General features: G+C 45.3%; 1 protein-coding gene across 15 annotated transcripts in view; it reads right to left on the bottom strand.

Annotated features, from left to right (window-relative positions):
* The window catches only part of KLC1 (kinesin light chain 1), a 62181-nt gene that overhangs the window by 35790 nt on the left and 13117 nt on the right, over nt 1–13274 (bottom strand). For all 15 annotated transcript variants that reach the window (XM_036246831.1, XM_036246820.1, XM_036246841.1 and 12 more), the window contains one exon: nt 1921–2182. In XM_036246831.1, coding sequence (XP_036102724.1) covers nt 1921–2181 — 261 coding nt within the window. In that variant the 5' untranslated portion in view covers nt 2182. Of the gene's footprint in view, nt 1–1920; nt 2183–13274 lie in introns of those variants that run through there.

The raw sequence follows: 13274 nt of genomic DNA, 5'->3' as shown, positions 1-13274 counted from the left end.
CCAAAACAGCTTCCCGCAGACCCTGCCCCAAGGGACAGTGTGCACATGCCTGCCAATGTGCGCAGAGTACAGGTCACTCTGTGCGGCGTTGGGGTGGAGCTGGGGGAGGGTGGGCAAGCAGATTTTCCATGTCCCAAGGAAAGGAAAGAAATCTTTGCAGCTAGCATCAAGGGTCAGAAGGCTCTGAAGTGCACATCAGCACGTCATTAGGTCCCTGTCTTAAACGTGGCAGCTGCTCCACGACTCTTGCCTTCAGGGCACTGGCCAGCTTCAGAGACAGACCTCTGCACATTCCTGGGAGCATGAGAGAGAGCTGGGAAGCTGGCTTCCGTTCACTCTCTTTAGACTGCACCTGGCCTGCCCCCTTCCTTATCCTCCCAAGTTTAAGACCAGAAACTGAACATTTGCCAAATTAAAAAGGTTCATATTCTGTCGCTTTTCAACTACAGAACCTGCAAAATAACCGATTCACAACAACTACACAAGGTTCAAACTCTCTCAATGGCATCTGTGACAGGGTTGGGATGGAGGACTCTAGAACGAGCATGCAGACACAGGTGTGGAGGAGGTCCTCCTCAAAGCAGGACATGGTGAGCCAGCACCCACTGCCGCTCTGTTCACTCGCTGACAAGAAGACAGTCAAGGGAGAAAGGAGACAAGTACTAGTCTATTTAACATGACCTAAAATCTGTTGGCAGAGCCGAAAGTTATGGGGCGAGGGGGACACCTACATGTCTCCACATTTTCCATCTCTATGCTAGCACGACAGAAATGAAGGTTCAGTCAAATCTACACTGCCATTTGTCTTCGGTATCACAGGAACCATAGCTGTCAGCCAATATCCATTCTCCCATCTTCCTTAGGCTTCAGAACCTGGCACTTTCAGTGGGCAAGATGGCACTCCCCAGGCTCCCCCACACTAGGTGTGGCTGTGGAACCAAGTTCTGCCAACGAAGTACAAGCAGAGCGCTAGACACAAGCTGGAGGAAGGGAGGGGACTCACCCTTCCTGTCCCTTCTGCGCTAGAACAGGGTCACATGGCTGTAGCTGGAGCTGTCTTAGTCCAGGAGACCGGCTGCCTGGGAGGATAGGGGTGGCAGGGTCTTGAGTGTCCCTGAGGACCGAGCAGCTGCAGACCAACTGAAGAGCCACCCTGGTGTTTCTTTTACACAGTATATGATATTTAAGCCAGTTTTCGTTTTCTGGTATATGCAGCCAAATCCAGTCCTAAAGACACACCCGTTGGCTCTACTTTGTAAAATTTAGACATGCCCATGCCCTGGCTGAATTGGCTCAGCAGTTAGAGTGTCGGCCTGCATTCCAGAGAGACCGGGTTCGGTTCCCGCTATGGGCACGTACCTCGGTTGCAGTTTGTCCCCGGCCCTGGTTAGGTTGTGTGGGTGGCAACCACTCAATGTGTCCCTTTCACATAGATGTTTCTCTCTCTCTCTTCCTCCCACTCTATCTGAACAAAAAATGGAAAAATGTCCTCAGGTGAGGATAAAAAAAAAATTTAGACATGCCCAGCCCAGCAGTGTGGCTCAGTGGACTGAGCATCATCCCATGCACCAAGAGGTCATCAGTTTGATTCCCAGTCAGGGCACATACTTGGGTTGTGCGTTCAATCCCCAGCAGGAGTCATGTAGGAGGCAGCCAGTCAGTCGATGTTTCTCTGTTATAGATGTTTCTATCTCTCCCTCTCCTTTCTTCTCTCTCTAAAAATCAATTTAAAATAATACTTCAAAATTTAGACATGCCCAAATTAACTATCATTTACATAACAGACATAACCCACACACTAGCTGATCTGTTATTCTGGAAGTATCTTCATTCTAGTTTAGTTAAACTGCACATTCAAACGAGTCTCCAGTGCTCCAGACCGTCAAGTCCTGCTCATGCCTGCACAGCGCTCACTTATACCTGTGCCTCACTCAGGCCAAGCTCCAACATCTCCAGTGACTTTCGGATCATGTTTGATTTCTCCTCCACCAGATTACTTTCATCATCTTTCTTCAGACACTTCAGTGTCTCAAGTAAACTTTGTAAAATGGAATTGTGTTCATTCTTCAGAGCTTCCAGCCCCTGAATTACTTGCTTTGTCTTAGAAATAATTTCATCCTGCGTAAGCTTCTCCAGTCTGTCTTCCTTTACGTACACCATTGTGGACATGTTGTCATACATTCTGCAATGGAAAACGACAAAAAGCAGATATCTCAATACAGGTTTAATTCATGTTACATGTTTAATAAAATACACGTGCAAAGACTTAAGTTAATATTTTTGTAGGCAAAGAACAAGTATGTGTATTTGATTTAATATTCTAGACTGTTTCTATTTTTCCTTTGCAAATCAATTTAATTACTTTTCTGGCTAATGTCTGAATTTTTTAATGAAAAGAATGACAGCAATAGAAATTAATGCCAAAGATGCCCTGGCCGGTTTGGCTCAGCGGTTAGAGCGTCGGCCTGCGGTCCGGAGAGGCCCGGGTTCGGTTCCCGCTAAGGGCATGTACCTCGGTTGCAGTTTGTCCCCAGCCCTGGTTGGTCGTGCGGGTGGCAGCCACTCGATGTGTCCCTTCACATCGATGTTTCCCTCTCTCTCTCTCTTCTTCTCTCTCCCTCCCACTCTGTCTGTGCAAAAAAATGGAAAAATGTCCTCAGATGAGGATTAAAAAAAAAGCAGACTGTTTCTTTTTTTTTAAAAAAAAAAAAAAAAAAAAAAAAAAAACAAAAAAAAAAGAAATTAATGCCAAAGATTAAAAGCAACAAAATATGCAAAACACACAGCCCTCAGTGAACAAAATTTTCTCTAAATGTTTACAAACTTTATTTTTCCTGAATGAAATGCAGGAGGGACAGTAAATTCTTGGTAACTTGTTTACCAGACAATGCCTTGAAAAATGGTCACAGAAGGAAGAAGGAAGGAAGCCAGCAAAGAAATGCAGAACAATCAGAGGCGGGGGAGAAGGACCAGAGTGTCTGCAACACCAGGGAGTGACATAGGATGATCCGATGTCACTGGCCAGTGTGGCTCTTGGTTGAGCTTCGTCCTGTTTACTGAAAGCTCGCCGGTTCGATTCCCAGTCAGGATACATGCCCAGGTTGGGGTTCGGTCCCCAATAAGGGTGCATGCAGGAGGCAACCAATCAATGTTTCTCTCTCACATCAATGTTTCTCTCTCTCTCTCTCTCTGTCCCTTCCTCTCTCTCTCTCAAATCAATTTTTTTAAAAAGACTCAGGAGGACAAGGGCCCAGCATGCCCACTGGGGTAGGCCAGCCAAGGGCACAGGATTATCAGAACAGACTTGAAATTGGATAGTGAGAGAGGAGAAGGGAAACGAAGGGGCATATAAAACGGTGTCAGCAAAATGGTGATGATTGCTGAGCCCGAGCATAGTTCATTTACTGCCCTCTCTGGTGTTGTGTATGTTTTAACTGCCAGAATTAAGCTGGAAAGAAAAAAGCCTGCTCAGGAAGAGTGTTGGGCTGAAGTCAGGCTATATGTCGGGTGACTTTCTTCCAAGCACTTCCACTACCTGAACCATATTCTTCTCACCTACGGTCTTCTACACCCGTGAACATACGCTCCACTTAGAAGGCAGGGAATGCCCTGGCCAGGCAGCTCAGTTGGTTAGGGCGTTGTCCTGATATGCCAAGGTTGCAGGTTCAATTCCCATTCAGGGCACATAAAAGAATCAACCAATGAATGCATAAATTAGTGGAACAACAAAATCAATGTTTCCTTTCCTTTCTCTCTCTCTCTAAAATAAAAAAAGGCAGGTACCGTTTGGGATGCCTTTACTGAGCTCAGGGCTCTCAACGGCATTGGCAGCTCCAGAGCAGGACTTCATCTGTCCTGTTCTACCTGACACTCTAGACTGTCACACAGTCACTGCTAAGGGCACATGAGTGAGGACTGGGGTCCAGTGTACAAGACTTAACACCAGGAGGTTCAAGTGCTGGTCTCAGCACTGCCTATGGTTCCCAGAGTGAAGAGGAGGAACCTCAGAGCAGAGGTCCCCAGAGGAAGAGGGAAATAAAACTGAAGGCATCCTTCTCCACCTCTGGCAGCGAACTATTATGTACAATTTCCAAATGGCACAACCTTTCTTATTTTCTTTCCCAAATCAGACAGTACAGGGCTTACCAGATGTATTCTGACCAGGCCCTCACCCTGAGGGACTGGCCGGCTGGCAGATGGCAACATGAAACACCATGTGCACCAAGAGCTGAAGGCACAGTGACAGGATCTTCACGGTGGGCATTGGGTAGGGGGCTGAGGGAACAGTGGGCAGTCTCACTGCAGAGGAGATGCCAGTCTTATCAAATTCGGAGGGCACTGCCAGCCGAGGGGGCAATAGGACAAGGTGAGGTGGAAAGCACCCACAGCTTATAAGCAGCTGCAGCTGCAGTTGCAGATGAGGGTGGTGGTAAGTTGGCACAGTGACAAGACTAGAGAGAGAGAGTGAGGGTACAGGACACCTGTCTTCTGTGTTCTGTGGGCAAGAGCCTGGGGGTGAGGATGGAGAAGGCAGGCTGTCAAGGAAGGGCAGAGGGCTTCGGGTGACAATGACACAGAACAATCCATCAGAGATCCACTGCACTTACTCCCAGGCCTCAGCCAGCATAAGGATCTTTGCCCCTCCTGAGAAAGCCAAACACCTCTCCAGCAACTTCTTAGAGTCTTTTCCTACAATAGTAAACCCAGGGCAATGGAAAGGGCAATCTCTAGACCTAATAAATGACAACAACATCATTACTCAAACCAGCCCTGGAAAATAAAAGCTCTTGGGGCATGAACAGGTGATAAGTTACATCTGGGTCCGAGTAAATCCTGTCCAATTATAAAGGTCAGTGTCACACCTCTACAGATCACAATGGTGACTGAAAAGAAGAGAGGGCAGTTCTGTTTATGGGAAAGAGGGAGGGGCAGAGGGTTGAAATGGCAGTAGAAAAACCATAAAAAGTAAGACTTATGTGCAGAAAGAAAAAAATCAAAGCAAAATGAGAAAAAAATCACTTTGAGGGTATGCCTCAATTAGACAAATGAATTTCAAGAAACCCATTTCATTTCCTTCAGAACTATGTAACCAGTCTCATAAGCCTACAGGTGACTCAGTGGACAGTGAACCAACCAGACCCATGCCAGACCCTCCAAGGTGGGTGGCAGGTGTGCAGCTGACCCTCTCTCCAAGGCAGGCAGTAAGTATGCGCCCAATGAACAAGTGGAGCATTTTAGAGCTAGGCAATGTGAACTCAGTCCCTTTGCTTCTCTCACCAGCCATGTCACCGACTCTTAGGGCCTCAATGTCCCCACTCATTCAGTGACATAGATAGCCACCTGACTTGGAACATGGTACAGTCTCAAAAATACCCTCCCTTGCCCTGCCCAGTATGGCTCAGCTGGTTGAGCGTCATCCCATGCACCAAAAGGTTCCAGTTTCAATTCCCAGTCAGGGCACATGCCTAGGTTGTGGATCTGATCCTCAGTTGGGGTGCATGCAGGAGGAAACCTATTGATGTTTCTCTCTCTCCCTCCCTTCTTCTAAGATCAATAATAATGATGATGATAATTACATCCCTACATGTCCAACTTAACACAAGATGGAAAAGGCAACTGTACCATCTCAGATCTCAGTCTGGTCACAGGTTCTTTATAACAGGAGGCAGGGTTTGAACCTGGCAGTGACGAGCGGGTGGGGGGAGCATCACAACACACAAAGACTCTCAACCCTCTGGTATTCAGGTCTGACCACATATTAGACAAAACATTAATTTGCATATTCTGTTGCTTTACCTCCACTTTGAAGTAATCCGAGCAGAGGTAATAACACAAAACAGAAAATACTCCTACTACACACAACCACGTACTAAAATTGTCCTTTAACACACTTGTTCCTTATGATAAGAGTGAGTTTTTCACTCATGCTAACACACAGTGAGTAAAAGAGAACTCTTGCCCTGGCCGGTTTGGCTCAGCGGTTAGAGCGTCGGCCTGCGGTCCAGAGAGACCTGGGTTTGGTTCCCGCTAAGGGCACGTATCTTGGTTGCAGTTTGTCCCTGGTCCTGGTTGGGTCGTGCGAGTGGCAACCACGAGATGTGTCCCTTTTACACCGATGTTTCTTTTTCTCTCTCTCCCTCCCACTCTATCTGAACAAAAAATGGAAAAGTGTCCTCAGATAAGGATTAAATAAATAAATATATTAAATAAAAGAGAAAAATCTTCAGAGTTATGACAATTAAGTCCTGGTAGAGACGATGGAAACTGGCAAATTGAGAGCGGACAGTTCTGTACAGCGGAGACTGAGCGAGCAGGAATGGAGCTGGGAACAGAGAGAGAGGAGCTAGAGGGCCCAGCCCACAAGCACCGCCAGGCCCGTGCCTCCAAAGGGGGAGGTGAGCCGTCCACTAGCCCAGAGCAGCCACATCCATCCACTCCGTCAGCACTTACTCTGCCCAACTCCGCGCCAGACACTGTTCTAGGCATATGGGTTGGGTTTAACAACAATAACAGAAGATTATTAATAAAAATATGGTGGTGACAAAATAATATCCTACATGGAAGGGCAGGGGAGAGGTCATGTAGATAGAACCAAAACAATCAGAATGGCTTCAGATTTCTCAAGAGCAACATTGGAAGCAAAAGACAAAAAATAAATGCCTTCAAGATTCTGAAGGAAAATTATTTTCAATTTAGAAGTCTACAGCCAGCCAAACTCTCAACTGTAGAACAGAAGAATGAATTTTCAGATGTAGAAGATCTCAATCTCAAAACCTTCTACCTTCCATGTACCTTTCTCAGGCTACTGGAAGATGCGTTCAACCAAAACAGAGAAGTCCAAAAAGGAAAACATGGGCTACAGGGAGACAGGACAGAATTCACCACGGGAGCCAGAGGGCCAGTGCTCCAGACTCTGCGCAGTAATCAGCACCAACTTATAATGCAAATAAACACAATATGTTATTAACTCCTAGAAAACAAAAGGTTGAACAGGAAAAGTAACTCTGGCTTATTACATAACTCAGCATGGCATGCACAGTCACAAGACATCAGTGGTAAGGAATGACCTGACCAAAATTAAAACAGAATTCTATTAGAAGGCTGTAGAGATGCAGAGGTGCCATGTGTGGTAAGGGAGCCAGGAAGAAGTCAGTCCTAAACCTCCAGAGTTGGAAATCAACAACTGAAAAACCCCTGGCCAGCAAGAGAAGCATGTTACTTAGAAATAATGGTAGTTACAGAGAAATCAAAATTTCACCTAAAAGACTTGAAAGCAGTTACTTCTGAGGTGAGAGAATGAGGGAACGAGTGAGTGACAAAAATCCAGTCTTACTAAACTATTTGACTCTTAAAAATCATGTGTGGCCCTGGCCAGTTTGGCTCAGCAGTTAAGAGTGTCAGCCTGCGGACCAGAGTCCCAGGTTCGGTTCTCGCTAAGGGCACGTACCTCGGTTGTAGTTTGTCCCCAGCCACGGTTAGGGTCGTGTGGGTGGCAACCACTAGATGTGTCTCTCTCACATTGATGTTTCTCTCTCTCTCTCTCTCTCCCTCTCTCCCTCCCACTCTATTTGAAGATAAGTGCAAAAAAAAATCGTGCATGTACCATTCTCATGACATCACAGCAAGAGTCCATGCCCCCAACCTGATTCAGACTGATGATGCGATCTAGTGGCCTCACAGAGGCAGTGTGCAGGTGACTTCCCGGGTAAGACCACCTCCATCACCCACACCCACTCCTTTCCACAAGTGTAGCCCACACCCTAAGGGCAAGGGCGGGGAGAGTTAACCTCCTGAACAGCAAGTACAAGGTATTTAGAACTCTTCCACCAGAGAGAGCTGTATTTTCTCTGCCTGGTACCTCATTTATGTTGTAATTTATATCAACATGGACTGCAGAAATTTGCTTTATATTTCAGGTTAGACCTAAATAATACTAATTATTAAAAATGCCATATTTGCCCTGGCTGGTTTGGATCAGCGGTTAGAGCATTGGCCTGTGGTCCAGAGAGACCTGGGTTCGGTTCCCACTAGGGGCCCATACCTTGGTTGCAGTTTGTCCCCGGCCCTGATTGGGTCGTGTGGATAGCACCCACTAGATATGTCTCTCTCACATCAATGTTTCTCTCTCCTCCACCTTCTCTCCCTCCTGCTCTATTGGAAGATAAATGCAAAAAAAAAAAAAAAAAAGTGTCCTCAGGTGAGTATGAAAATAAATAAATAAACAAATTTTTTACAATGCCATATTAGCCCAGCCAGTGTAGCTCAGTGGTTGAGCGTTGACCCATGCACCAAGAGGTCATCGTTTGATCCCTGGTCAGGGCACATGCCCAGATTATGGGCTCAATCCCCAGTGGGGGGCATGCAGGAGGTGGCCCATCCATGTTCTCTCATCGATGTTTCTATGTCTCTCTCCCTATCCCTTCCTCTCTCTCTAAAATCAATAAAGAAAAAAATGTTTAATAAATAAATAATAAAATAAAAATGCCATATTATTGCCTTGGCCAGGTAGCTCAGTTGGTTGTGGGTTCGATTCAGGTCAGGGCACATACCTAGGTTGTGGGTTCGATCCCCAGTCGGGATGTGTACAGGAGGCAATCAATCAATGTTTCTCTCTTACTCTCTCTTTCCCTTTCTCCCTCTCTAAAAATCAATAGACATATGCTTGGTGAGGATTTAAAAAAATGCCACATTATTTATTTTGTTGCTCAAGTTGTCCCAGCTTTGACCAAAGTCCTTTCTTACTTTTTAGCACAAGAAGTTCCAGGCTCATTCTGTGGTCCCCTGCCTAGCCCTCAATAGATGCACCATAATTCAAGGAGCACTGGTTGGTTTGATAGGAAATGTTTTGGGTTTTTTAATATGTTTTTCTTGATTTTTTTTAGAGAAAGAGAGGAAGGGAGAGATAGAAACATCGATGTGTTGCCCTGGCCGGTTTGGCTCAGCGGTTAGAGCGTCAGCCTGCGGTCCACAGAGACCCGGGTTCGGTTCCCGCTAAGGGCATGTACCTTGGCTGCAGTTTGTCCCCGGCCCTGGTTGGGTCGTGTGGGTGGCGGGCCACTCGATGTGTCCCTTTCACATCGATGTTTCTCTCTCTTCCTCTCTTTCCTTCCTGCTCTATCTGAGTAAAAAATGGAAAAATGTCCTCGGGTGAGGATAAAAAAAAAAGAAATATCGATGTGGGAGAGAAACATAGATCAGCTGCCTCTTGCATGCCCCCTACTGGGGATCGAGCCCACAAACTGGTCATGTGGCCTGACAGGGAATCAAACTGGGACCTCTCAGTCCATGGGGCGATACTCAGTCCACTGAGACACACTGGCCAGGCTGATGGGAAATGGTTCTAGAAACCAAAATTGGGCCTAGTGGTCTTCCTCCCAAAACCCATAACCCCAGTCTAACCACGAAAAAAACATCAGACAAACCAAACTGAGCACATTCTACAAAACACTAACCAGTACTTCTCAAAACTGTCAAAAATTATCAAAAACAAGGAAAGCCTAAAAAACTGACATAGGCCAGGAAAAGTGATGGCTAAATGATGGGATGAGGTGTCCTACATGGGGTCCTGAGACACAACAAGAATTTTAGGAAAAAAAAAAACTAGTAAAATCCAAATAAAATGTAGAGTCTGGTCAATGTGGCTCGGTGGTTGAATGTTGTCCCATGCACCAGGAGGTCGCCAGTTCGATTCCTAGTCAGGACACTTGCCCAGGTTGTGAGCCCGATCCCCAACAGGGGGCATGCAGGATGGATGTTTCTCTCTCATCAATGTTTCTATCCCTCTCTCTCCTTCCCTTCCTCTCGGTCTAAAATCAATAAAAATATATATATATATTTTTTTTTAATTCTAATAAAATGTGGAGTTTGGTTAATAATTATGTACCAATGCCAGTGCCTTAGCTGTCACAAATGTGTTCAGTAATGAAGGGATGTTAACACTGGGAGACAGTGCAGGTGTGTGGGACTTCTGTGTTACCTTTTCTGTAAATCAAAACTAGCACTGGCAAGCTGGCTTAGTCAGTTGGAGCATCATCTCATACACTAAAGTGGTTGCGGGTTTGATCCTCAGTTGGGGTGAATACAGGAGACAACCAACTGATGTTTCAATCTCACATGGATGTCTCTCTCTCTCTCTAAAAAAAATCAATAAAAACGTATCCTCTGATGAGGTTTTAAAAAAAAAAAACTATTCTAAAATAAAAAGTATTTTTCACCCTGGCTGGTTTTGCTCAGCGGTTAGAGCGTCGGCCTGCGGACCAGAGAGTCCCGGGTTCGGTTCCCGCTAAGGGCACATACCTCGGTTGTGGTTTGCCCCAGGCCCCGGTTGGGGTCGTGCGGGTGGCGGCCACTCGATGTGTACCTTTCACATCGATGTTTCTCTCTCTCTCTCTCTCTCTCTCCCTCCCACGCTATCTGAACAAAAAAATGAAAAATGTCCTCGGGTGAGGATTAAAAAAAAAAGTAGATTTGTTTTTTAATCAGTTATACAAGTACTCTTTTGTGTTCTTTATGTGTAGATTTTAAAAACACTATTTATTTTATTTTTTATTCTCACCTGAGGACATTCTTGCATTTATCTTCAAATAAAGTGGGAGGGAGAGAGGGAGAAAGAGAGAGAGAGAGAAACATCGATGTGGTTGCCACCTGCACAACCTGGGCATGTGCCCTGACCAGGAACTGAACCGGCGACCTCTTGGTACATGGGTCAACACTCAACCACTGAGCCCCGCCAGCCGGGCTCTTTTTTTTTCTTTTTAATATTTTTTTTATTGATTTTTTTTTTGAGAGAGAGAAAGGAAGGGAGAGATAGAAACATCGATCACCTGCCTTCTGCATACCCCCTACTGGGGATTGAGCCAGCATCCCAGGAATGTGCCCTAACTGGGAATTGAACCAGAACTTCTCAGTCCATGGGACGATGCTCAGTCCACTGAGCCACACCAACCAGGTGTCAAAGGAATTTCTTAAACCCTCAAATATAGGAAGTATCTGACACTTTTGCCACAATAAAAATAAACCAACCTAACACCAAAACAAGAACAGAAACGCTGAATACACTGAGCATTTTGTAAGACAAAAGATTGAACCAGAACTGGTTAGATTCTAAAGACATACCTTGAAGACTCCTCTAGGTCACATAGACTGAATTTTTGTCACACACATTATCATGATCTTGTTTCCCATCTCCACCACCTGATCATTTCATACATGGATCTTCCCTTCAGACCAAAGACAATATGGTTGTACATACACACAATCAAACACGCTACTAACTGATAGGCAATACAATTTTCAACAATCTGACAAATTTTACCACAACCGTCCCCCTCTCTCAAAAATTAACAAAAAGAAAGCAAAGGCCAGAGAAGAAACAAGCAACATCTTGGTCACTTTACCATGTTATATGACTCAATTTTTTTTTTCTTATTTTATTGATTTTTAGAGAGAGAGAAGGAGGAAGCGGGGAGAGGAGGAGAGATTTGTTGTTCCACTTACTTATGCATTCATAGGTTGATTCTTATATGTGCCCTGACCAGGATCAAACCGCAACTTTGGTGTATCGGGACAAAGATCTAACCCACTGAGCTGCCCATCCACAGTCCTCACACCTCAATGTTTTAAGAAAGAAATGTGGATGTGCAGGGCAAAGGACAGACAAGAAAGAAATGTGTTATCCTGACAGTTCTCGACTGGAAATGCAGTTCCTATAGATATTTGCAGTTCCTATAGACACAGCAAAGGGAAGCAGAAAAAAAAGAAGATGGAGGAAAGAATACAGAGTTCTGCCTTGCAAAGAGTGTAGCAGAACATGGCATTTGCGATGTCTTTCCTGAGCTGAACCAGTGGGAAACTCTGGCAGCCAGCTGGCCCCTGCCACCTCTACATGCAACCACAAGCCCGGGTGAGCACCGGGCACGAAGGGGTCCTGCCCTAGAGGGAGGAATGTGGAAAAGCAGGCAAACAGCCTCTAATGAGCCTGCAGAAAACAATCCAATTTTATTCAGGGAAATAAATATTCAGTCCTTGGTCTGAATAAAACCTAATGCCAAAGGCATTGGTATCAGGAGGTAGGTGGGGCCTCTGGGAGGTCATGAGCAGAGCCCTCATGAATGGGATTAATACTCTTTTAATAAAAGACCCCACAGACTCCCTCCTTCCCCTTCTGCCAAGTGAGGACACAGCAAGAAGATGGGTGTCCATGAACCAAAAGCAGGTCCTCCCAGACACTGAATCTGCCATCACCATGATCTGGGACTACCCAACCTTCTGAACTGTGAGAAAAAAATATCTCATGGTATTTTTGTTACAGCCGCCCAAATGAACTAAGACATTTAGTATCTTAGAACTCAAGATTACAGTGTGTTGTGGATTAAATGATACAACTGTCAAAACTTAAAAAATTAAATGAATGCATCCTCAATTCCAGTCCTGGCTATACACCCAAGAATAATGAAAACACACTTACATAAAAACTTGTAGGGAGGTGGGGGAGGGATGAACCACAGAACTTATACGCATGTATGCATGAACAGTAGACAAGGACAACAATCTGGGGAAGGGACAGGGAGGGAGAGGGAGGGGGGAATCAGTGGGAGAAAAAGGAGAAACATCTGTAACAAAAATTAATCAATAAAAAATAAAAAAAACTTGCAGTCCGACCTGTGTGGCTCAGTGGTTGGGCATTGACCCATGCACCAAGAGGTCGCCGGTTCAATTCCCAGTCAGGACACATGCCCAGGTTGTGGTGGGCCCGGTCCCCAGTGGGGAGCATGCAGGAGGCGGCAAATCCATGTTCTCTCTCACAGATGTTTCTATCTGTCTCCCTCTCACTTCCTCTCTCTCTCTCTCAAATCAATAAAGGAAAAAAAATTTTTTTTCTTTTAAACTTACAAACCCTGGCAGGTTTGCCTCAGTGATTAGAGAGTCGACCTGTAGCCTGAAAGGTTGAGGTTCACTTCCCAGTCAAGGGTACATTCCTGGGTTGCAGGTTTGATCTGCAGCCCCGATGTGTCTCTCCCACATCGATGTTTCTCTCCATCTCTCGCCCTCCCTCCCTCCCTCCTTTCCACTCTATCTAAAAAAAAAAACTTGCAAACAAATGCTCCAAAAATAAAATAGTGGGCAAATGTAAAATTTGTACACCAATATTTTGGCATTATTCACAATACCTAAAATGTGGAAACAACCCAAATGTCCATAAGCTGATGAATGAATGGATAAACAAAATGAAGTACAACCATACAATGGAGTATTATTTGGATATAAAAGGAACA

The sequence above is a fragment of the Molossus molossus genome, unplaced genomic scaffold (genome assembly GCF_014108415.1).
Source record: "Molossus molossus isolate mMolMol1 unplaced genomic scaffold, mMolMol1.p scaffold_m16_p_1, whole genome shotgun sequence".
NCBI lineage: Eukaryota > Metazoa > Chordata > Mammalia > Chiroptera > Molossidae > Molossus > Molossus molossus.
Note: the sequence above shows the minus strand (reverse complement) of the source record. Positions and strands in the feature narration are given on the sequence as shown.